Here is a 24,845-nt window from a genome sequence, read left to right on the forward strand (position 1 = left end):
GTGTTAAAGAGTCGACAGTATTAAAAAGACTTAGCGTTCACGAGCGTTCTAATTATAGCCAAGAAAGAGACCTCTCCGGCGATTCGCGTTGCCATATGGAGCATGTTCGGGCAGAGCGCAAAGGGTTAAACAACAGGCTTCGTCCAGCGTGGCGCTTCCCGTGGCCGATTGGCATTCAGTGAGGATCGGCCAGTCCACCGGCCATTAATTGCCCATTATATCGTAACGTGGGTGGGCCGCGGAGTGCAGTATATCCACTCCGCTTCTTCCTCCCGTCCTTCCTTCTGATACTCGACGTCCTCGTCGAAATAGCGATGGGGACGACACTCGTGTCAGGCGAGGTGCTGCCATGTCGATATATGTCATCGCCCGAACGAGCCCGACTTCCAAATCTTTTCCATTCCCATGAGGAAAATCCCTCCCGTTGAAGAAGAACGATCCTATCCTATCTTCATAATATGCCCAGACAGCATGCATGTCCAAAATCGGGACATAAAACGTCTCAAAGACAGTTTTAAGGCATCTTTAAGACGTCATATGTCCCGACTTTGAACACAGTGCTGTTTGGGTGCCTACTAGAATCTTAAGAATCTACAAGTATGTCGTCGGCCTCCGATACGAAGTCTCCCCGTTCTCCTCTGCTCCGTATTTTCGACCGACGAAAACCCGTTCCGGCTCGGCATAGTTTCATCGGCCGACGTTCTCTCAAGGCTCATCCCGCCGCCGCGCCGGCTCGGGCCCATCACTAGCCGCATAAATATATAGCCGCGGACGGAGTAGCAAGCATGGTTTTAATGGAACGGTGGAGCGGCCGGCCGCCGCGCCGCGCCGCGCCGTTGTCGTCCATCGCGTGTATATATTGTGTTCCAGCGGCCCCGCGCGCTCACGTGACACTCGGATAGATTTGCGTCAATGGTGACCTCCGCACGCTCCGCTCCGCGGCCAACGCATACCATGTTGCCTGCCCGCCAGCCCGCCTGCCTGCCTGCTCGCCTGCCCATGCCGCTGCGTGCGTACACGCTTGCTTACAGCCGCGAGCGCGCGGCGTGGGACCGGTGGGGCCGACCGACGCCGACGATGAGGCGAGAGAGCGGCGCGGCGGAGCCGGACACAGAGTGGGACAGGTTCCTTTTTCGACTGTCGCAATTTTCCCCCGAGGATTCTATCCTCCGCGTAGCGCGCACGAGACTAGAAACTGCGCATTTTTCGGTGCCACATCCGGTGCCGTCGTATCTGCTGCGTACACGCAGCTCCAGCCGTGGCATGGCGCGGCAATCCGCGGCGAGCCGTTCGTCGACCCAAGAATGCGGTTGCTCGAAAATTTCCACGCTTAATACCAATAAACTGTCCGAACTCTCCGTTTATCAGGCAAAGCGGTGGCTCGTTAACGCTCGTTAGCGCTCGTTCGCGACTCTCTCGCAACAATTCGCACATTTTTCAAGCACCGAGTTTCGAGAGCGCGGCTGAGTCTCCCCGATCCGCTTATCGCCGCTTTGGCCGATTGCGGAATGGAGACGAAATGAGAGAGAGAGAGAGAGAGAGAGAGAGAGAGGGAGAGAGACGAGTGAATAATGTTGAGAAAAAATAAGGAAAAATAGTAAGCATCGACGTCAATGGATGTAATTACCGACAATGTGGGGAATGCTGGCATTTATTCCGCGACCCATGTGATCGACGCGTCGCATGCGTATGCACGCGGTATCGAAAGTCGCGATATCGGAAGCGACAGAATTGGAATTGACACCCGCCTTATCGATTGTATCCATATGTATTACGTACCTATAAATAATATCGTAAATAACTCGTCGTCGCCCGAGACCCGAGACGCGTTTGTATTCTCGATCGAGTGACCGTTAATAAATATATCTTTATAGTCTCGAGGACTCGCTCGATTGGCTACAGGGCGCGACAAAGTAGCCGTATAGATGTAAACAGACTCGAGGTTCCGAAACCTGTTTCCATCTGCCTGGGCTTTATTTTTAAAACATCTTCAATGCAACGATCTACGAGAGCCTCATTAAATTGCTAATCGCGCGGGCGCAAAAGACATTAACGCGTGTAAAAATAACGATAGAGACGTACTCGAAATCGATTTGTATGGCGGGACTTGGGCAATCGAGGAGAGCATACGAATATGTGATTGAAGGATGTGTGTTTCGCTCTAGACCCTCTAACAGAGTCCCGTCTTAAAAACGGAAACGCCAATACTCGTGAGAGGATAAACGCTTTATCGCGCGTCAGTTTTCCGTCGTCACGTCGGAATTAGATAAAACGGGAGGAAGGCGCGAAGGCAGGAAAAAAGATAAATTCGTCGTGTGCATCGCGATGCGATAAAACGACTATCGAAACGACTATAGGAGCTGCCGCGTACGTGCTTCACGGTTGGCCGCCGCCCACGTAACTTCCGCCGCGCCGGTAGATCGCAAATTACGAATATCCTCTTTGCCTCGCGATTATACCTTATTTGACGTGAACGAAAAGAAAACCATTATCCATATAAAAAAAAAACATCGGTAATGACCCGTATATAGGGGGGTCATTAGGTCAGCAATATAGAATCGTAATTATTATCGCGGTTAATTATGAAACAGTCGTCATCGTGACGGGCGATGGATAGGCGCGGTAAGACCAGTTCCGGTCGACCTTATTAATTTTTTTTCTAAACCTCTTTTTCTTCAAAACCAGACGTCAGTGCTGACATCATCGAGTTTTGATCTAAAGCACACGCCAAGAGCCTTACTCCCTCCGGCATCGTCTCGACGGCGGCGGTAGACCGCTGGACCACTCATCTCCGCAACGGAGATCCGCATTCATCTGAATTGGCTTCTTCCACGTGACATCATTATTTAGAATGTCAAAATTCATAATAAAAAGAATCGGTGATGCGTTTCCAAGAAAAAGAAATAGAATACACAATTATATATACGCCTCGGCCGGCACGGAACATCGCGCGATCAATTCTGAGACGGCGAGTTCGTCACTGTCGTACGCATCATCATTCTTTTTTAATTTCACAGAATTGATCGGCGAGACATCTCACCTCCGGCGAAGCCAATATTTTCACGACGCGAGACACGTTCGCCAGTACAACACGATGCTCCCAACATTGGACATCGTTATTATCATTGTCGATTGTACGCGTGGGCGTGTACTCGTCCAAGGGCGAACCGTAGAACCGTAAAACCGTCGTGCTCGATTAACGTCGAGAGGAAGCAATCTCGTTAAAGATGGTTTATTAAATCACCTTAGACCGAAACATCGCGGATTGAGAAGAGGTCTCGATCGGGAAACGGCTCTACCGTCGCGTTCAATTTTTATCAATGTAAGTATACATTTGCGCATGTAAAATATAAGCCAAAACGACAATAAAATTCTTGGAATTTTGCGACGAAAAGGACGATGACGACGACGTATCTAAATCGACAGACATCGGGTAGAAAAATGTATGCGTATATTTATATCTATACGTCAAATGCATTTACGTGCGTCACTATATTATATCGAAAAAATCTGTATGTCCCAATATTTTTGTATCTTTCAAGAACATCAATTATTTAAAAAAGAATAAGAAGGTTATTTTTAGTGTTCTCCTTCTAAAGAATACACTAGAGACGTTGTTCTTTCAAGCTCAACATGTTTGAGGTAGATCTGCTGAAGAGAGAGAGAGAGAGAGAGAGAGAGAGAGAGAGAGAGAGAGAGAGAGAGAGAGAGAGAGAGAGAGAGAGAGAGAGTGAGTGAGAGAGAGAGAGAGAGAGAGAGAGAGAGAGAGAGAGAGAGAGAGAGTTGTGCTTTATATTCATACATCTTTTTTGCAATAACAATAGTTTTTTGAGAAATGTCACAATGCACGGCTGCACCTTAGCGTGTATGAGACATTCGACGCCGACGCAATGACTCGCATTCTTGGCAATCTCATTCCGTGATTCGTCGCGCTGACACATCATTGCGAAAATCTTCCCGACTATCTCGTAATCGATTTCTTAAATCAAGGCCGCGCAACGTTGCCCATAATTGCCATTCGCTGCCGAAAAATCGACGAGTAGCGGCGGGATCTCCGTCAAGATGCTCCGCCCTGAAACATACATGATTAACATCTTAACGCAACCGAGATGCCGCGATAAACATATTTCTAATAACGATATCATGCTGACAAACATTTCGACTCTGTTCTCAAGCACGGCTTATGTCCTCTCTAAAAGACGAAGTGAAATATCACTCAAAACGAGTGAAATGCAAGTATAACAAAAAGTGAAAGATGCATGAGATTGTTCACTTCGAGCGATTCGCCACTCTATAAAAAAGAGTCAAATTGCACTCTATAAGTTGGAGTTAAAAGTTATTGCACTCTTTTCGAGTGCAATAAATCAGTGTCCATAAGAATGAATTCCGCCACTCTACAATTTTGAGTGGAAAATTTCACCTATTAGAGTCATTTATCAGCCGATCTTTAGTGATGAGCTAGACTCAAAGCCCGTGTCACACTATTGCGGACGCGGATTGGGGTTGCAAATCACGAATTATAATCCAGCCAATCCTGCCAATCACAGACGAGCAGCTCATCTGTGATTGGCTGAATTCCGATTCGCTTTAGAGTAAGATTGTAACACTCCGGTAGAGAAGCCTCTCTAAAAATTTGAGTGAAAAATTCACTCCTATCTTATGATGCCGTATTTATACTCAAATTAGAGAGATAACCCTCTCTTTTGGAATGACTATCGTAATCACTCTAATACATTAGTAGCGAAATCGCTCTACGAGATTTAAAGAGTTCGTAATGAACGAATTTCACGTATCAAATGATGCCAGGGGGCCTTGTATACAAAGCCAAACATCGATACGGGACGTAACGGTACTCTTGCCACCGTGATATCTCGTAACGTCGCGCTAACGAACGCTCTAAGCGCTCTAAAGCGTCGTAAGACGTAAGACGTAAGCATTAAGCATTAAGTTATTGACTAATGGGATTTTTACAATTCACAAGAATAATCGACTGTGGTTGGTCAATAGCTTACTGCTTACGTCTTACTGCATATTCCTGTTGCCATTGTAGACGACGCTTAACGTAGCTCGACACTCGCCGAGAGAAACGCCAGGCGGATACCTCAACCGACGAATCTGGGCGGATTTTCGGCCGTCACGTTTTAGCGGCATTCCTCGCGAGGAACGTGAGAACATGCGAGAGATCGTGGACACCCCAATTCCAATCGGAGACGCGTCGTCCGTGTGTGTTCTCGCGTCTCGTACTTACTCGTATTTCCGCGGCGGTCAATCATCCTTACCTTGCCGCCCGCGCCAACGAATAAAATCGTCACCGATTGTCACGTTTACGTGACGCCGGGAATAAGAATTAGTTCAGTCTCTCTTTTTCTCCCAGCGGAAACATGCAAACGGGCAACGACGTCGCATCGTCGGAATCCGGAGAAATTTCCGCGTGAGATCGAGAGAGCCGTGTTTTTCGTTCTCCAAAAACTCACGTAAAGACGATCGTAAAAACAGCGTCGAATACGCGCATAGCGGGCGTCGACTTTCTCCCTGATAGCGCGATTTACGTCAGCAAGTGGCACCGATGACCGGGAATCGCGCCAATAGATAGCGACCATCGATCAACAGTTCGGGGTGACTTTGACTAAACTCCGATTAGCTTATCGAGTTAATACCTGCATTATTTTAGTAATATGGATGAAATTATCAATTTTTTGCTGTTTGTCATATCGAAAAGAAGATTAGATTAGGGACGACAAATTTATATAGTTGAAAGTTTTGCTCTACAGCGAGTCCGTTAAATTAATCCACCGATCGAGTCGATCGGAGTTTGGTCCAAATCATCTTTAGCATTAGATCAGAATTATTGGGCGAGATTAGCGAACAATATCGTAGAAGCATATTTGAATGATAGTATCGGCGTGTCCGACAAACGGATTCGAAGACCGCTCTCGTGAACAGGAACCTCTTGAGCAGTCCTCTTGAAAAAATGTGGGACGGTGACCCCGAAATCGTTCCGTTTTACGCTTCACCGTGGCGCGCCTCGCCTCGCGCACCGCGACGGATCCGGAGAACGAGCTGGGCTCCTCCGATAGGATCTATCCTGATTCGCGTCGCGGACCGCAGCCGGAAGTGAATCAGCCGTGCGCGATCCCTCTTCTCGCTCGCGGATTCCGAAAACCTCCGGTTCCGACGGTCAGACTTAGAACCTCCGCACAAGACTCTCGTAAGATAGCGTAGCGTAACGTAACGTGGATCAACGCACGAGAAACGTATTGACGTATAACGCCGTAACCGATACGTTTCTTGTGCGTTGACCCACGTTTCGTTACACTACGTTACCATACGAAAGTCTTGTGCGGAGCCTCAATCGGAAGATGGAAACGAGCTTACGTCAAGCACGAGAAATGTCGAAGCCGTTCGTGAGTCATTTGTTGCGGGCTCAATATGCAAAAACCAAACAGGGCGAGCTCGTGGGAAAGCGGCCGTAGTCGAGGATCGGAATTGTTCGTTGACGCGAATTTCGCGAAAACGCGCTCGCTTCATTATATATATTCTTATTTCTTACTCAACTTAAATAAATTTGATCTTTTCTCTCGCGCTGCCCTTTCTTCCTATTTCCCGCTCGACTCGCTTGCATATCGTGATCGTAACGTTTTCATTCTACGCATGTGCATAATATGAGAACGGAAAAGGTCCAGACAATGACTTTCCGTTCTTTTTTGTGTAAAACCTTTTTTGTGTAGCTGAACTTTTGGCGTGCTTTTCGTCTTTTCTCTTTCTCTCTCCAACGTTTGATTGTAGACCTATTTCGACTAGACTCTCAATTAATTTGATCAACTTGATTAATTTGATTGTCGATTAACTTATTAAGAAATACATACGTGTATTATTATTCTCCCAGACAACACAATGTCCAAAATCGGGACATAAGACGTCCTTAAGATGTACAAATTAGAAAAAGATAAGAAGTAAATTAAACCTAGATTAAAGTTAATCCGCATTGGTAAAAATGGACATTATTCCCGTTTATTGTTAATCCGCTCAATCTTTTTCTCCTTAGGCGAGAAAAGAACATATACAAGTCCAACAATTTTCAGCGAGATACGAAATTGTGTCGAGTGGTCCGGTCCGGGTAGAAAATCGTGAGCACGTTTTCTCAAAGCGTGCACAGAAAAAAAGAATGTTCTTGATTTGAAAATATCTTTAGTTTCAACGTAGAAATCTTGAAATGAGATTATATACTGCGTTAAACTTGCTTGAAGAAAATTTGCTTAAAGAAAACTAGCTTGAAGAACTTGAATGAAGTCACTATATATACAGTAAAACTAACGAAAAAAAATGTTGAAATAAAAAGTTGAAATTCTTATAAGAAGATATAGATTGTTTCATATACTATAAGCAAGAGATCACTACTTATAATCTTTTTAATTTTATAAGAATTTCAACTTTTTATTTCATTTTTTTCTGAGTTACACTATATAATGACTTCATTCAAGCAAGTTTTCTTCAATATAATTTCATTTCAAAATTTCCACGTTGAAACTAAAGATATTTTCAAATCAAGAATATTCTTCTCTGCGTGAAGACGACCGGCTCGACCGGGTGTTACGGGAAAAAAGGGGCCTGGATTTATTTATTTTTCAGCCTTCTCCTAAACCGCAAATCACCAACAGCCTACGTTCCGTACGTGGCGTATACCGGGACAATCGGCAGCCGCGCTCGGGGGGAGGGAGAGCATACCGATAAAACTACACTCGTTCTCTCTCGTCGCCTCAGTGTTGCGTCGCCACGGTGTGTATACGAACGCATCGCGCAGTGACGTCGCGAAGCGCAGCGCAGCGAAGCGAAACGGAGCGGAGTGAAGTTGCCTCCGTCTCGCGTAGCATAGCCGAGTATTTGTGCGGCACGCAGAAGCGGTGACGTTAATGCACTCGCGCGCGCGCATGCGAGAGACAGAGAGAGAAAGAGTGAGAGAAGGAGATCGGTCCGGTCGGAGCAAGAGAGGGAAGGAGAATGATGCGGCGACGCGGCAGGGGCAGGAGGGCGACACGGGAAGTGTAACGCGGCGAGCAGGATAGAGATAGAACGAGTCGAGCGAGTTTGGAGGGAAGGCGACAGCGCTAAACGGAAGTGAGAAGAAGCGAGCGGGACGGAGTGAGAGCAAATGCGACGGGTGCGAGAAGGAGGGAGCGAGGGACTGTCGTAGTCGTAGCCGAGTTCGGTCGGCTCGGCCAATCGGCTGCGCGCACGCTCGCGCTCGCGCGCGCCTACCGGGCGTACAGGGTGGTTTCGTGGACCGCGCGACGCCCCGCGCGTCATTCGTCGATTCGCCTTCGCCTCGCCTCGGCCGGCACCCGATGGAGGTTAGGTTCGCCGACGTTCGTCCGCGCTGAAGTGAAACACTCCCGGTGAACGATCCCGAGCCGAGAACGCGCGCGCGCGCGCGCGAGAGAGAGGGACACAGTCCGGACAGTGCCGCCGTCGACTCTCCGTAACGTCACGCCTGTGGTATTTCGTGCGCGCAACGCGTTCCAAACGGATAAATAATGTCGAGCAGTGTGTGTCACGCGCCCCTGCCAGCACGAATGGAAGCATTCACCACGAGGCTCTGCCTGCGTGCGGTCGATCAGTATGAGCGGCTTCTACAGACGCACTTCAACAAGGTACGCGGCCGCCCTGCGGATCGACACAATCCCCGGTACCCCGGATTGTCGGGGGGAGTGGGAGGGGGACGGAGGAGGCCAGTCGCTCCCCGTGCCCTTTTCTCTTTCCGCGCCTCTCGCGAGAATCTCCCGTTTCGCGCGAGGACGCGTCGATGGAATGCCAAGTATGAGATTAAATGCGCAAACGGCGTGCATACGCACGCAGCTGTGTCTACATGCTCTTCTAGATTGACGTAATCAACGATAACCGGGCAGGCCACGTCGTTTAACGCGACCGGAGTACCCCGGCGTACAAAAATTCGCGAAGGACCTTCGGGATACGGGATACTTATGTCGCGCAACACCGAATCGAATCGTGTAACTATACTACTCGTTTTTCAATGGAAGATCATTGACCCGTTATTGTTCACGCATTTACCCCACTGGGCCTACGTCCACGATTTCATCTCGACGAGTGACCGTGTATCGTACAGGGCATGGTGGAAGTGTTCTTCCACCATGGTACAGGGTGTCCTGAACGAAGGCTACGTCGGCGTGATGGCCGTTTGTTAGTTAATCGAGATGACTCGACTCGTGTTCGTCTGTTAAAGCGGTTTCATCGATTCCACCGCGTGGTGGAACTAAAGTGCTCGTAATATATATTTCAGAATAATCTATTCATTCTATTCCGGGAACACGCGTTTTTCTAGAACGCAAGTAACGTAGATGTAGTAAATAGAAATGCGGGAAGATGAGATGAAAAAAAAAAAGAAATGCGCGCTCTGTGTCTCTGGACAGAACAGGTAACGTACATTGAAAAAAGTGATCGATAATGGTCGCTGATTTCAACATCTGTTAATCTCTAACCGACTGTTAACCAGCTTCTATTAGGTCTGTTTGCGTTGTCTGCACTTTTTGCACTTGGAATCTTCTCTCTCTTTCTCCAACGCCCAATGTAGATTTATCTCGTTTTAAGTGCAGGAATTTTTTAAAATTTCAAGCAACACGAACAAATTTATTGGCTATTCTGAAAAGTTGACGGTCGTCAACGTATCGTTAGAGGTTAACAGACTTTGGAAATAGTGACCTTAAATAAAAAGTGATGTTGCGTCCCTGATGATCCGTTTATTCGTACGTATATAAGAACTCCTTGTATAAGAATAGCTCGTCTAGAAAAATCGAGAATAAATGAAGATGAAGATTCTTCATTTCAATATCCTTCGATTTCTATGAACCATCAGCCGTCCTTTCTTCTTTCAGATTCGAAGTTTTTTCAAAGAAATCCGTTGGGAAGTGAGGAATCTTTTTTACATATAATACATATATAATAAACAATTATTTATTTCGATCTGACTGGCCACTTCATTGAATATTAACTTATCACGATATTTCGACCATGGGGGTTGTGGTCTTTATCTAGTACTAATCTTAGGGCCGGTCTACAATCAGTTGTATATATGTCGGAGTCGGATGTCGGAACGTAGCCGATGGTCCAATGAGGAAAATTCGTTTCCGAAAAAGAAATTCTCTCATTGGACCATCGGCTACGTTCCGACATCCGACTCCGACATACGACTGATTGTAGACCGGCCTTAAGTCATAACGGTAAAACTATGGTCATTATACAAAATATCTGAACTATAATAAACTAAAAAAAATTAAAATATAACAATATATAACAAGCTGGAATATAATAGTTGCTTTCCATTTACATCAAAACTCAGATAATTCTCACTTGTGATGTCATTCTGTTTTTATTATTTATTAATTCCCAAAAAGGATAGAACGACGTCACAAGTGAGAATTATCTGAGTTTTGATGTAAGTGGAAAGCACCTATTAATGACTTATAGTAAGCCACGGCGCGCGCGCGCGAGCGCATTGAAAGATATTTCATCTCTTTATCGTGTATCGTAAAACCGTGTAAATAATCTTGCCGTTTTTATCAACGTTTCTACTCGACCAACGAACGTGACGAATAATCAGGTATCTTTTCCTGCATTTAATTTGTTGATAAATATATTATGCCTGTGCATAAAATTTCTTTTTTTTTACCGTGAGAGAAAAAGAGAAAGAGAATAGAGGAACACGTTCGATGCAGCTGGCGCAACAGGAGGTCGCTCGAGCAGTGACGTAGGTACATCTTCGTTCTTTCCGAAGCTTTCCAACTTTCTTCGCCTCGCCGCGCTTCCTCGAATCCTCCTCGAACTAATCTCCGACCCGGATGGATCTTCGCGGTATCGCAAAAGGCGGATACCGACGATTAATCATGATGCGAAGCCTTGATACGGGAATACGCGTGAAAAATAATGATAGGTTTTCCTATTAATGACGCACGCGCGCATTACCGAGCGGCACAGTCATCATTGATGATATGTAGTGGCATTAATATTACACGTCCACGTGCCGCGATCTCGCAGTTGGACGCAGCGCGGAGAAAACAAGAGGAAAACGGGGAGGAATATTAATAAATTCATAATTTACGGATACCACGAGTTCTCGTCACGTGAACGTGACCTTCGTGACACGAGACGCTTTGTCGTGTGAAATCTCTCCCAATCTCTCCGCGCGTTTCGATCTCGACGGACGAGGTCGAGGGAGACGCCGAACGATCTCTCTCCGGACACTGGACAGGCAGGGATGTCCAGCGACGGGACGCGTCAGCGTGCCACTTCAGCCTGGTAGGTTGAAAGGGTTAAGCGTGTAACCTAGTTGGAACGAGAGAACCCGCTCGACGATGTCTTACGATTTCGCGGAGCGATACGCGGCTGCGACAGATCGCTCGAGGCGCGCGGTTGACACAGTTTTAAGCGTGCGGATACACTTGTTACCGAGTCGCGCTGAACGGCCACGGGAGTTGGTTACGTTTTGCCGTTGGTAATAATCTCGCCGTGGTAATTTAATAACGGGAATCGGGCGCGGGCGCGAGCGGCTCGTAACAACGCAGGTAACACGCAGGCGGATTGTCCGCGCCGGACAACATCTATTGCCCGCGCGTTGTAGTTTCGTTAACGTTAAAGCGTCGCGTTACTCGCGGCACCATTTGCCCGGCTCTATTTATCGCCACAAAAGCCATTTAGCGGCGATTCGAGGCAGGATGACCGCGAGCGTGATTGATCCGAACGCGTGTCCGGCCGAACTTAACGGACGGAGGCTATACTTAGCGCGCACGTTACGGCGCCGTCGTTATGCACAATTAACATTCATTTACGCTTGTTTTCCTTTCTAAAACGCAGGCGTATATTCATAGTTACGAACGTAATCCTCCGTATTTTTTCAGAAACATTTTTTTCAGTCATTTTCCTTTCTGTTGTGGAGATTTTTTTATTACGAGGAGCCCGCAGAACATTTTTGCGGCGGTGAAACATTATAAGCCTGTGCGTTTTCGCTGTACTTTTGAACTAGTGCAATAAGTTAGAATGAAAGAAAATATATTTGTTTCATTCTAACTTATTGCACTAATTCAGAAGTGCAGCGAAAACGAACAGGCCTATTGTAGCGATTTGTCGTCAGCTGACTGAACAATCTTGGTTGTTTGCGAAATTTTACGGTAATCTACGATGTGTGCATGATGCGATAAGATTATACATTTCAGTTCTAAGTATAGAAAGAAACCGCACTGTTAAAATAGCATTTTGTACTGTGCTGTACTTTTCGTTTGGTTCTATCGTGATAAAATTGATAAAAACATTGATAAAATTAGCGATAAAAGAACTTCCTTGCTTATCTAAATTGTAATACTGCGCGTTATAACACGAGGAGATATAAAGAGAAGTCGACAAAGGAATTGTAATTAGAAAGAGAAATTAATGGCTCGTTGATTTAGCGCGTTGATCGAGAATGCAGGATAGAGAAAATAGACATTCGAGCTTAGCGCGGGATGTACTCATGTTCTAGTATCATTAACGAGAGATTGGTGTAAGACTGACACTGTAGCGAAAAGTAATACCTTAAGGGGGTATTCTACTGTAAAATGCGCTTTTTTCGGAATTTTTTTAACAAGAAAGTGAAAATTGTTAATATCAGTTTTTTATGTATATATTTTATTATCTTTAGAGAACATAAAAAATATTTTTTGAAGCTGAATTAATGAATATAAATATTAATTAAACCCTATCGAATACGTGGCAAAAAAAACGGTGCCCATGATTGCGCCCATTCTGGTTGTCTGAAAAAAAATTCAAAAAGATTCTTAATTAGTATGAGTTTGGCTATAGCAGGAACTAGAATGGAATAAAAAAATAGAAAATTTAAAAATGGCGGCACTTTGAAAATTTAGTATGAATTTTCTTAATTTTTCGAAGGTTGCCAAAGTCGTAAAAACATTTTTTTTTACTTAATTCTAGTTCCTGCTATAGCCAAACTCATACTAATTAACCCTCAGTTATCTTACGTTTTTACACCCCGATATTACCTCACCAAGGTCTGAGAGACCCCTGCCGTTTTCTCCAGCTTGTATCTTCAAGACAAATGCATCAATTTGAAGTCTTTTTTTTTAATCAATGCGTCTTTTAAAGATCTACAAGACTGTGCAAGTTAGATTATTCCAAGTTAAAAAATGTAAATGTTATTTTAAAAAAGAGGAAGACGTGTTTTTCTGAAAAAGCGAAAAACTTTGCTTTTTTTCAAATTGATGTAGTACTAACTAAAAAAAGATATAAGGGTTTTATGAATGTTTTAAAAACCCTGCACGTTTTGACAATGTGCAGGGTCTCTCAGACCCAGGTGAGGTAACTGAGGGTTAAGAATCTTTTTGAATTTTTTGTTTCAGACAATCAGAATGGGCGCAATCATGGGCACCGTTTTTTTTTGCCATGTATTTGATAGGGCTTAATTAATATTTATATTTATTAATTCAGCTCCAAAAAATATTTTTTATGTTCTCTAAAGATAATAAAATATATACATAAAAAGCTGATACTAACAATTTTCACTGGTTTCTTGTAAAAAAATCCCGAAAAAAGCGCATTTTACAGTAGAATATCTCCTTAACTGGGCAGTGCATATATTTGTATCTCGATTTGTATATATTTTGAAGGTGACTATCGTTTTAATTTATTATCTCGCGAAGATTATCTTGTATGTAAGACGCATTCGCAAGATGATTTGTAGAGTTGATGAATTAATGCGAATCTCCCTAAAACCCGTATCAGACTACGGATTGGGATTAAGATAGGATTGAAATTTAATCAATGAGAATAGAGAAAACTGATCTCAAGTTTAAGTGAACTTTACATTGATTGGTCGAATTTCAATCCAATCTCAATCCCAATCCGTAGTCTGGTACGGGCTTAAGCCCGGGTCTGCAATAGGCATTTTATCCCTTCGTAGTCACACTTCTCTAGAATCCCGCGGTAGTCACACTGGATCGTATTGACCCAGTCGATTTTTAATGGTTGCCATTTTAATGGTATCGGTCCGATCGGGTTCAAATAATTCTGGAACAATAAAACAACTGCGGTTTTGTGAGAAATCAAATGGCAACATATTGAAAAAAAAATCGTGAGCGGGTACATGATTAACGGTCTCTACCTATAGAGGATACTTCAAACTCTTGTAGATAGCGCACCAAGTCCCATTTTAAGCTAGGCATTTAGCTGATATTTAGATCCAAACGAAGTTGGGTCAAATTGACCCATGTGGGACTACAAAGGGTTAAGCTCTAAGCCTTAAGAAATTGATCAATCACATTCGAATTTAAGGAGAATAATCGACTGTAATTGGTCGATTTCTTAGGGCTTAGGACTTAAAACACCTATTGTAGATCCGGACTAAGGACAACTTCAAAGTTTCTGCAGAATTCATCATCGATTACAATTCAAAATTACTTGAAGCAAAATTTTTAGCTATACCTACGCAACTCGTCTGTAATCTAATCTTTCTCGTTCCATATGTTGAACAACAAAAAGTTTAAGTTAATAAGTCTATGTTAACAGAATAGTACAGGTGTTACCTACTTTTTAAGTTAATCGCTGATTAAGTTAACTGAAATTTCCGACCGAAGACACCTTAAGACATGCGAACATCGTGCCGTGCGTGTAATGAGTATAAATTGAGAGAATTAATTCGCCATCGAGTATGTGGAATCGAAATTCAAGTCCTGTGAAAAAATGTTAAATTCGCCGGTCTAAATTAAGCGAGGTATAACACAAATAGATACACACGGCGAACAACCGCATCATCGCCTTGCATTAAGAACCTCGACATTTCGATCGTCTCTCCCCCGTTCCCGGTCTCCCTCCCCTCTCGGAGCGATCGCGCACCGCGAACACGCTGAAATTGGCCCTGCTATGCGGCGACAAGTGGCACGGTGCAACTTGAATAAAAGTCACTGACGTCAGTAGGTAGCGTGAGACGCGATCCGTATTTATGAAACAATCGCGCCTCGAGTTCTGTTTTTTTCTCTTTCCTTCCTTTCCCCTCCCTCTTGCATCCTCCTTCAGAGAGGCACGCACGGCGGCCGGCGGGTGACGGCGGCATCATGGGCGATTTTTTGTCCGTTCTTTTTTTGTCAACTTCGTAATGAGATCCGCCGATAATTCGCGACATTTATCTGGTTACGTGTAAGTCAATAATACGTTCCCGCGATCCATCAAACGTCCAATTAACAACTAATCAGTTTGCCGTCACCCGCAATCGCAGAGACATGAGATGAGATGCGAGCCAATAATCGAGGCCGAAATCACGGTCGAATTATCATACGCGTGGACCTTGCCGCGCGGAGATTAAAATGAATGGTGTATCGCGATATCGAATATTCACGTCGAAAAGCGCGCGGTAACGCGACTTAACGCGAATAATAATAAACAGCCTTCGCGCACCGCGCGCAGGCTTGTCACTTTCAACGTAACGAGATAACTCGGATCATCTTGTTGTGATCGAAGATCGTCTCAAATTTATTGATTCCCGCTTCAGTGGCGAGGCCGATCCGGTCGGATGCAATCTCGTCGTATCGAGTCCCCCCCGGTTCCGGACGACTGAAATTTCGAGGCGGCGCGCCCTATAGCGTAACACATTTGTCCCGGTTGGATTAAATTCTTAGTAGGCCTCTCTGGTTGCAGCCCTCGAGCAAGGAGCAAACGCAATTGAGCAGTCATGATTCGATGGGCAACAAGGACCACCGTCGACAGAAAGATGGGCCCGGCAGCAGCAGTAGCAGCACTTACAGCGCCTTCCGTCAATGGCGACGGAGCACTTCGATGGGCTCTCGCGGCAACCGATCCAGCAGCGCTGGCTCCAGATCATCCAGCTCGCTCGCCAAATTGCCCAACGATCCGGCCACCATACGAAAGATGGAACAATTCCCCCTGGTCCTGTCCGACGCGACGATGCCGGACGAGGATCTCTCCTTGAAATTCCTCGCCCTGGTACGTGTATTTATATTCATACCTAGCTAGTCCGTAACACACACGTGTGCGCTCGTTTTCCGAAAAACCATTTTACCTGATTTTACGTCATCTTTCATGTTCCAGAATGCTCTGGATTTAACAGCGCCAGCCAGCGACGTACTCTTAAAGAACCGACTAAAGTCCTGGTTTCAACTATCGGGCCACCCGGACGGCTTTGCACCCGCCGGTCCTGGCACCGTCTGGAAGAGGAAGACCGGTGGCGCTGAAAATACGGAGCGCATTGTTTATGAGACCCTGAGCAAGGAGGAAGCGTTGCGGGATTGCATTCCGAGGTTTGCTTGAAAATTCTTTCGGTTTTTTATGGCGACGTAAGTAAATAAGATAGACCTCAGGACTCAACTTTTGTTGCACCTCGCAGATATTACCGGGAGGTTGAGTACAAGGGCGACACGTTCATCGAGCTGCAGGATCTGCTCTTCGGTTTCAACGATCCGCACGTGATGGATATCAAGATGGGCACGCGGACTTTCCTCGAGTCCGAGGTGTCCAAGACCACCGCTAGACCAGACCTCTATCAGAAAATGATTGCCGTCGATCCGGACGCACCGACCCAGCTGGAGCACGAGCAACGCGCCGTGACTAAATTACGGTACATGCAGTTCCGCGAACAGCAGAGCTCGACCTGCAGCCACGGTTTTCGCATCGAGGCGATGAAGCTGCCGGGTGCACCGCCGATCACCGATCTCAAAAAGATCAAGTCGCATTCGGAGGTGCTCGACATCATAAGACAATTTCTCAGCAAGCGCGAGGACACTCGTCAAAAGATCCTCGCGCGTCTCAAGAGTCTACGAATTAAAATTGAGGAGTCGAAATATTTTGAAACTCACGAGGTACGATACGTTACTTGTTTCTGCCGATTGTCATAAGGTTTATTTTGTACATCTATTTGTTCAAACTCATTATTTTATTTTTCAGGTAATCGGCAGTAGTATTTTCATGATTTTCGACAGCGAAAAGGTGGGCGTTTGGCTAATAGATTTCGCGAAAACGCGGGAGGTGCCGGACGGACGAAAACTCACGCACAGGCGTCCTTGGGAGGAGGGCAACCACGAAGAGGGTTTCTTATATGGATTGGACAACTTAATTTCAACCATAGAAGAAGTCCGCCTTTCTCCATAAATATTTTCAATGCTCGCGAGACGGAATTCAGGAGACTTTTCTACTCTACAAAACGTCGTTTACTCATACACATGTAACGAGTGAAAAAAGTATTCGTATTCCATCGTTTATAAACGATTTTTAATTAATGTAAGTGCGCCAGTATCACCGGATCATCGAGAAGTGGAGTTTATCATTATGATGAGTAAAGTGAGTAATGTGCTGACCGCCAAAAAGTGGTATACCCGTTTCACTCACTTTTGCTCACCTTCTGGTCTTATCGCAAGTCCAACGTATTCATTGTCGTTATTTATGTCGCCGATATGTATATTTAACGTGGAAGACTGCTTTCTATTGCATTTTACGCGCATTTTTGTAAGAGACATATCTCCAAACGAAATTCGCAACATATTACTCTGTGTACAAACGCGTAATGTACAAAAATAGCTTTTAAGTTAGCGATAAGTAACCTAACGTGCTGAGCTAAACGAAACTTATTTATGAGGAGTGCTTACGTCGAATAATAATAATGTTCTTACTTTTTTTAAAGAGTACTTGTCTCGAGTTGCTTCGTGTTTGAACTTGTAGGAATAAATAAATAATCTTCATATACATATACTTGTATCCAGAGACTTGTTTTATTCATTTTAAGCAACATGAATCATGGATGGCGTAAACTTGAGAAGGAATTTGGTATTTAGAATAATTATGATTCAATAAGATTTAATAAACGACTGAAAAACTATTCGATGCAAAAAGTCACGGTCGATTTGCCAATATCACATTAAATATTTGTCGAAAGTTTTTTTTTGTTTTCAATTCTGTTTTCTAAAGAGACATTTAGAAGACAGATAATATGCTTTTTGTATAATTCAGCGATTATTTAAATGAGAATTTCGTAAAAATTCATTTTTTTTCGTATCTTATCTCTACCTGTAGCTCTCGTGCCACTGAATATATTACAATAAAATATCTTCAATTTTATTCCGCGATTTATGATGACCATCAGTCGTTTATCGAACATTATGGAAGGTTTCGTTTGCGTCACTTTTTTGGTCGATTTGGATATGAACAAGAGAAAAATTAAAAAAAAAAACACGTAATAAATACATGAAAGAAAGATAGCAAGGTATAACAAGGTGTTTGAATCAATCGTTATCGCTTATTAGATTCATCGGAGCCTACTCCTAGACCTTTAATCGGATCAAAATCATGTTGATCTATCTTATCAGATATCGTGTGACAAAATCATCGGCATCCGTAACGAGTTATGTAGTCAGATCCAAAAGTTCCTCTTTTTTTCAATATATTTTTTCGAACGATGAATTAATTTTTTTGTACTACTAAAAAGATATCTTGAATTTTTGTTGTTAAAATGATTTAACACTGTGGAGAACATTTCCTCATTATCCCTACAGCACGCATGTCTAATGTCTAAGAGACATCGTAGAGACGTCTTTAAGATGTCTAAAAAAATATCTTAAAAGATGTTGACAGTTCCGATTTAGCCCATATAGTGATAATTTTTCATCTTTCAAGTCCGATTTGCGTAAACAAAATTTACCAATAATAATTTCATTTTTAATTTATCACAGTTTTTTCATATTCTTGAGTCGGAAATTTTTGGATTTATCTTATTACACACGTAGGTCGAGCATCTCATCGTTCCGTCGTCGCGTGTCGCGTGTATTGTGTACATAAGTACATACATGTGTGAACAGGCGAACGGCACGGCAGAGAGCGCGCTTTTAAAAACAAACAACGCGAAAATTGGCGACTGTGCGAGGCGAAGCAGACTGCAGAGATGGAACGAGCCGCGTTCCGTGCGTTCAGGTGCGTGTCCAGGCGCGTGGAACGCAGCCGGGTGTCGCTCTAAACGCTCTCATGTGCTCCAATCTCGGCTCGTGTTCTTTCGCTCGTGTGGTTCGTGTGCCACGAACGCCCGCGTTCCGCGCGATTCCCGTCGACATCTTCACGGACCTTCAAGCAAACGATCCGTCGTCACCGTTGTCGTTTTGCACGATTTTCGACAAATCGCACACGTGATCGAACGTCGATTCGAATAAACGTCGCCGCTCGAATTTTTCTGGGGTAAACTCGCTAAGGCTATCTCAACCAAGGAACCTCGTCGCCACAGGTAAAAAACGCACGTGGGACACGCCAATTTCTCGCGATCGACGACATCGTGGCTCACTCTCCGCGAGATCATCAACCATGGCGACTTCTCAGGATCTGGAGGACGATTGGACCATGCTCTGCCACGACCTCGACAGCTGGACGTACAACGGTGAGGCATAGCGCGGGCATTTCTATATGTATTAATTATAGCGGTACCTCTCGGACGGTACGCTCGTTAAGACGAGGCTCTCGGCGAGACTGCTGATTATCGAAACATTGTACGAGAAGCCGCGAGTATATATTACGACATTTGTTACGAAAGCGGCTCGTGACATTTCGGGCTCCGACGAGACTGTCGACGAGAGTAGATCGGCTTCCGCATGTCTGTTTAAAGGGAACCGTTTGGAGTCCAATGTTCGCGAAAACACAGCTCTCGAGAGAGTTCTGTCCGTTCCCCTGATAACGCCGCCGGTATTCCAGCTGCTCTTTTCCAAGAGTCGCGCAACAGCGAGCCGTCGTAAGTCGTAAGTCTCGTAACGGGGAAAAAATTGTGGGAAGGCGCGCAGGAATTTGCCGGACGGATCGACCGTTAATGCCCGCCGGGGACCCACACGGCGGAAACTTTCTTTTCGATTCATAGAGGAAGATGTACGGTCATTTCGCAGCGCGAAACTTGGCGCCGCGGATACGGCAACGCATCGCTAAAAAAAAAGATTCCCTTTTTACTCTTTGCGCGAGCAAGACGCCGTGTCGTACGTGGGAAAGGACTTGAACGATCGTAATCGCGCCCGGTCGAAGCAGGTCGAAGTCTTATTTATTACACACGCGCGTATAATCCGACGCAAACGCCTCGCGCCGCGCGCGCCCGCGCCATGCCGTGCCGTTTGGCGCGTGGACACGTCGTTCGATTACACACTTTCCTCATTAAATTATGCCGGCATGCGCGCGCGATTACGTAAAACGCGGTCTGCACGGTCTGCACGCTTCGTCTAAACGCCGCGATCCTCCCGCATTGCATCGGCGCGTTATCGTCCGGCAAAAGTGAAAACGCTTGTAAAAACTAAATACCATTTAAGATAAAACTTTAGGTGACATAAATATATAGCTAGACAATGTAAAGTAAAAAGCTATTCGACAATTAATAATTTTTGGTTTTAATGAAATAAAAATTGATTTTCATGTTGCACAGGGTTTTATCAAGAGATGCTATCGCGTCCCGCACCAAATTTACTTTTTGCAAAATACATTTTTTCATAATTATTATACCCAACAGCCAAGTCTGTCGAAAGCAGATCTTACCAAGTATCTGCTATAAATTTTATCGGCAGAAAGACTACATCAGATTTGATGCCGGTTCTGATATATCACGTGATGTCGGCAGATCGCCAACAGAAGTATAACAAAGTCTGTGCTAACATGATATCAGACAGCAGATTATCGGTAGAAATCGAGCGGATCCTGCGGGAACTGTTCAGGCTCTGCGCGGTTTCTGCTGGCGTTAGCAAATTCTGCTGGCAGAACATAAGCTAAATGCGGACGCAGTTAATTGTCTATTGACATGTCTTTTGATCAAATCTGTTACCAATCTGCTGACAGACTGCTATCAATTTGCTTATATTTTTATGAAAATTCTACCATTACGCGGTAAGATGAACAAAATTCTTTGGGTGCATGAACAATGCGTTGGTTAAAGTCTTGGCCGCTCGCGAGAATAATCACCGCGAGAGTTCGCGTTTGCGGAAGTAAGTATTTTTAACACGCGAAATACGTCCGCGCGATCCGCTTTTCCCTCGGCGGAATCCGAATGATTCGCGCGACGCGACGCTCCCGGCGAGTTTTCGCGCTGCGAACGAGTTATCGAGTCGCGTAATTGGCAGATCGAGTGACATCGATCGACCCGCTCGCAGCTTTCCTTCGTTAACGAGAGCTTCGCCTCGTTTCGCATTCATCGAGGTTCGTTCAGTTCGCTGTCTCGCGCGCGCCGTCGATACTTTCCCATCGATCCCCGTCGCCTTTCGCGAGTCGCGATCCCGCGGACGATTCAGACTCCCAAAGGTTTCACGACGAACCGTCCTATCTCGTTGTTTCCTGGATATAAGGTCAGCGCAGTACAGGTGTTTTGTTCGGATTTAATCGATCAGCGCACGCGCGAGAACAATCACACGTGGACGCGTCTCGCGTGAAAAGCCTCGCCAGGAAATATCGTCAATTTTCACGATTGTGATCTCAAGATTGAGTTCGAATTATCCTTCCTTGAGAGAGAAGCGGAGAATTTTAAATTTTTTAACATTTCTCATTCCAATCGCTGCGATTTTGGAGGTGGCTTCGATCGAGCTTCGATTGACTCAATTGGCGATTAATTTGTTGAATAACATTTGTAGTATTTCACTAAAGTGAATAAAATTATTAATTCGATTATAGAGAAAATGTCTTTACAACTAGGACTGGATCTTTTGTGGTAGCCTAATAAATATTATTCTTGTGAATTTTACAATTCTTCGTCCTAGCAAACCACGTGCCGTTACTAACGGTTTTAAAACGCAGTTTCAAGCTAGAATAGTACAATTATTAATTGTATATTGTTTGATTAGAACAATTTATATAATCAACAAATTTGCTATAATTGCTACAATTAAAATCGATTGAATTAATCGTCGATTAAGTTAATCGGAATCTGATCGAAGTCGCTCTGGATAACAATAACTTTATCGCGTACATATGAGATTGATTTACATAATTATATAGTTCGGTATAGCTACAAACAGCATGAATGAAAAAGGTGTAAGGCGCCAGCAAAGCCGTTGCCTCTTCCGTACTAAAAACAAGATGATCAGAACACAAGATGGATGGATTATACGGCAAAAACGCGGTGAGCAGAGCACGAAAGAAGTATACACAGATCGTAGAACAGAACGTGAACTAGGTGAGGCGTAAACCGAACCTGAATGAGAATACATGTACGATATTGGATGATAAAATAACTATAAAAAGTAAGATTGAATAAAACAGGTAGATCGCGTAGCTTCTTACGTCTTCTACGTCAAGGATGCTCCAGATGAAGCACGTGCGAGCAGAATACATCCGATAGATATGCGAATGTCGAGCGTAGAAAGACCGCGGGACGACACAACAACAACAACGTTACGGTATCGGATCGCAACGGGTCGTTAGGTAGCTCCACCATGACGATTAGTCTCGCATACCGATCGAGAAGAGCGGCACGAGAAAAAATGTTCAGACGCAGCTGCACGCGCGCGCGCGCGCGGCCGTCAATTGCAATTGCGATAACGGTGAAACGGAAACGGCGGTTTTCTCCCGATCAAATTGGAAGCTTTCCAGAGCGCGTGCGATTCCCTTGCGGATTCTTCGCCGGAAAGAAAGAGGGAAAAAGGATATTCGGCGACCGCGCGTGATTTCAGTCACGGAGAGGTCGTCAAAAGGTGAGATGAGCTCTGCGCTCTCGGAAGTTCGCGGCTCATCGCGTGGAAGAGATAGATCGGATCAAGATCGCCGATGGCGGTAATGGTGGTGGCGGCAGCGGTGACGGCGAGAAATCGCCGTGAACATTTTCTAACCGCAAGAAACGGAAGGCCGACTTTTCCACGACTCTCGCCGCGGAATCACGCGCCGTAAGATAATTTACTTGTGCGGGGAAACGTGGGGCTCCGCGAGATGAAATGGAAACGCGAATCACCCCTTCGCTTCCCCCTTCGAGACTCCCTGACTCGGAAATTAATCGAGAACGTACTCGTCCCGTCAAATTGAAACAATCGAAGCTATCTCTCTTTAATTGAGTATCTACGCCGGCATCTACGGCTCGAAAGAGGCGTATAATTTCGGGGACAGATGAAGCGGGTTCTCATAAGCGGAGTTTCTTTCTGCTCCCTTCGTCTATCGCAATCCTAATTGTCTATCGATCCTGAGAACCTGGTGATCGGTAAGAGGAATCGGCTTCACTACCACGCCACGGTATCAGGCCGGAATAGTAATTTCTTCTAATAGCAGGAAGCGCGCGGTATACGTTCTCGTATCTTCGAAAAGAGGAGACCACGTCTCCAGCGAAGACGAGGAAGACCGGCGAGAAATCCCGGGAGGATTACGAAAGTCAGGGGTACGTTCGATTCGCCGCGCCGGCGAGAAGCGTTTCGTGTATTGTCCATCGTTCCTGATTATATATCATTAATGCGGCATATCTGCAGGAGATAAGGCGGGACGTGTTTACCAATAATTAGGAGAGACTCGAACCTCGGGGTCTTTCTGCAAGCCGATACTCCTTTGCGCTACATGCGTTACATTGTAGATATTTATTATTACAAACGTGCAATTTCCTCGAGGAAACCGGCGAGCGGGTAAACATCGGTTACCGATGCCTTCGGCTTCCCGTCCCAATCGTGGAAAACGAAACGAATCCGTGAGATAGTCTTATCGACGATGATTGGACACCTGCTCGCTCGCGCTCGCCGCTCTACCGGAAGCGGGAACGCCGTGGGATCTTGGTGAAATTAGGCTGAGATAATAATTTGGACTTTGACGATGGAGTCCTGGGTGGTTACGCCAATTAGACGCTTAGGATCATGCTGATCGTCGATTCGACGGTTGTCGAAGCTGACCGTAATTAAACGAATTCATCTTTCTCTTTCGGTCGGGGGAAGGAGGGCGTGGAGGATTATCTCAAAGTAAAAAGAAAATGAAAATCGGGATTGTTTTCCATCGAAAAAACTGCAACTTCGACGGAAAGCGTGCCGAATCACCGTTGATGTCTGATGATTTTTAACGGCGGAGACATATATACGTTACATTACTTTGACATCGCGCATCGATCTCCAAAGGGACGGAGCCGGTTTTCATAGAGGAACAATTAATTATAGCGGGTAGTAACCCGCCTGGCGCGAATCCAAGTCCTTCGCGTTAATGACCGGCAACGGGTTTTTCGTACGTCGCGCACGCGAGATGAAGGCCCCGCTAGTGGCGCTAGTTATTTACACGGCGCCGCCGCGCAGATTAATCATCAGATATAGCCCGCGATAACGCGCGGGTTATCTCATTAAATAAAATATTAAACGGGCCCCGCGCGACGTATACCGTTAACGTGTAAAATTACATGTGCGCTGCTCATGCGACCTGCCGTTTCTTATCGAGTTGGAAAGTCGATTTTTCGACTTCGCGCAAGGTTATATCCGGTTTGTCCGTTTATTAGCTATCGGCGGGCACTTTTAAAAGACAGATCTCGACACGCTAGACGAATCTTTTACGGCTGTCGCGGGTAAAATCGTAATCAAATCGGGAGAAAGGGTGGGGTGCCGCTCTCTCCCTCGGGATTAGGACGTGCGACGAAACATTCATCGACATGCGATAAGACATTAATCCCGTTCAGCGTGTGTAAGGGGACGGGCGAATTGCTCCCAAACATTACCCGGTCGAAACGGACATGCTCGCGTATGCATGAATGCACGCGCAAATGTAACGCCGATGTCAGCGTGTAATGAATGCCACCCCGGCTGGAAAACGCCTGTCGAACGACTGTCGAAGTCGCGACGAATGATATAATAATATATGAACATGTAATAATACATGAAAAAAGGTACGATATAGGC

At 45.2% G+C, this 24,845-nt stretch overlaps 2 protein-coding genes across 7 annotated transcripts in view; both read left to right on the forward strand.

Annotated features, from left to right (window-relative positions):
- Positions 1–3,110: 3,110 nt before the first annotated feature.
- On the forward strand, positions 3,111–17,751 carry Ip3k1 (inositol-trisphosphate 3-kinase-like protein). 6 transcript variants are annotated; one of them, XM_071789315.1, is made up of 5 exons: positions 3,111–3,322; positions 15,688–15,993; positions 16,099–16,307; positions 16,394–16,865; positions 16,951–17,751. In XM_071789315.1, exons 2-5 carry the CDS (start codon positions 15,730–15,732, stop codon positions 17,152–17,154), a joined length of 1,149 nt encoding a protein of 382 aa, XP_071645416.1. In that variant the 5' UTR covers positions 3,111–3,322; positions 15,688–15,729; the 3' UTR covers positions 17,155–17,751. The 6 variants fall into 6 exon arrangements, with proteins under 6 accessions (XP_071645416.1, XP_071645414.1, XP_071645412.1 ...); XM_071789313.1 differs by having other exon boundaries at positions 3,306–3,322; positions 15,672–15,993; XM_071789311.1 differs by lacking the exon at positions 3,111–3,322 and adding an exon at positions 7,749–8,648 and having other exon boundaries at positions 15,672–15,993.
- A 1,581-nt stretch (positions 17,752–19,332) lies between these two features.
- Positions 19,333–24,845, forward strand: part of Centrocortin (uncharacterized) — a 32,881-nt gene continuing 27,368 nt past the window's right edge. Inside the window, exon 1 of the mRNA XM_071789308.1 lies at positions 19,333–19,420. Within this exon, the coding sequence (XP_071645409.1) occupies positions 19,348–19,420 (73 nt within the window). The 5' untranslated portion in view covers positions 19,333–19,347. The remainder of the gene's footprint in view (positions 19,421–24,845) is intronic.

This window comes from Temnothorax longispinosus, chromosome 9 (genome assembly GCF_030848805.1).
Source record: "Temnothorax longispinosus isolate EJ_2023e chromosome 9, Tlon_JGU_v1, whole genome shotgun sequence".
Lineage (NCBI taxonomy): Eukaryota > Metazoa > Arthropoda > Insecta > Hymenoptera > Formicidae > Temnothorax > Temnothorax longispinosus.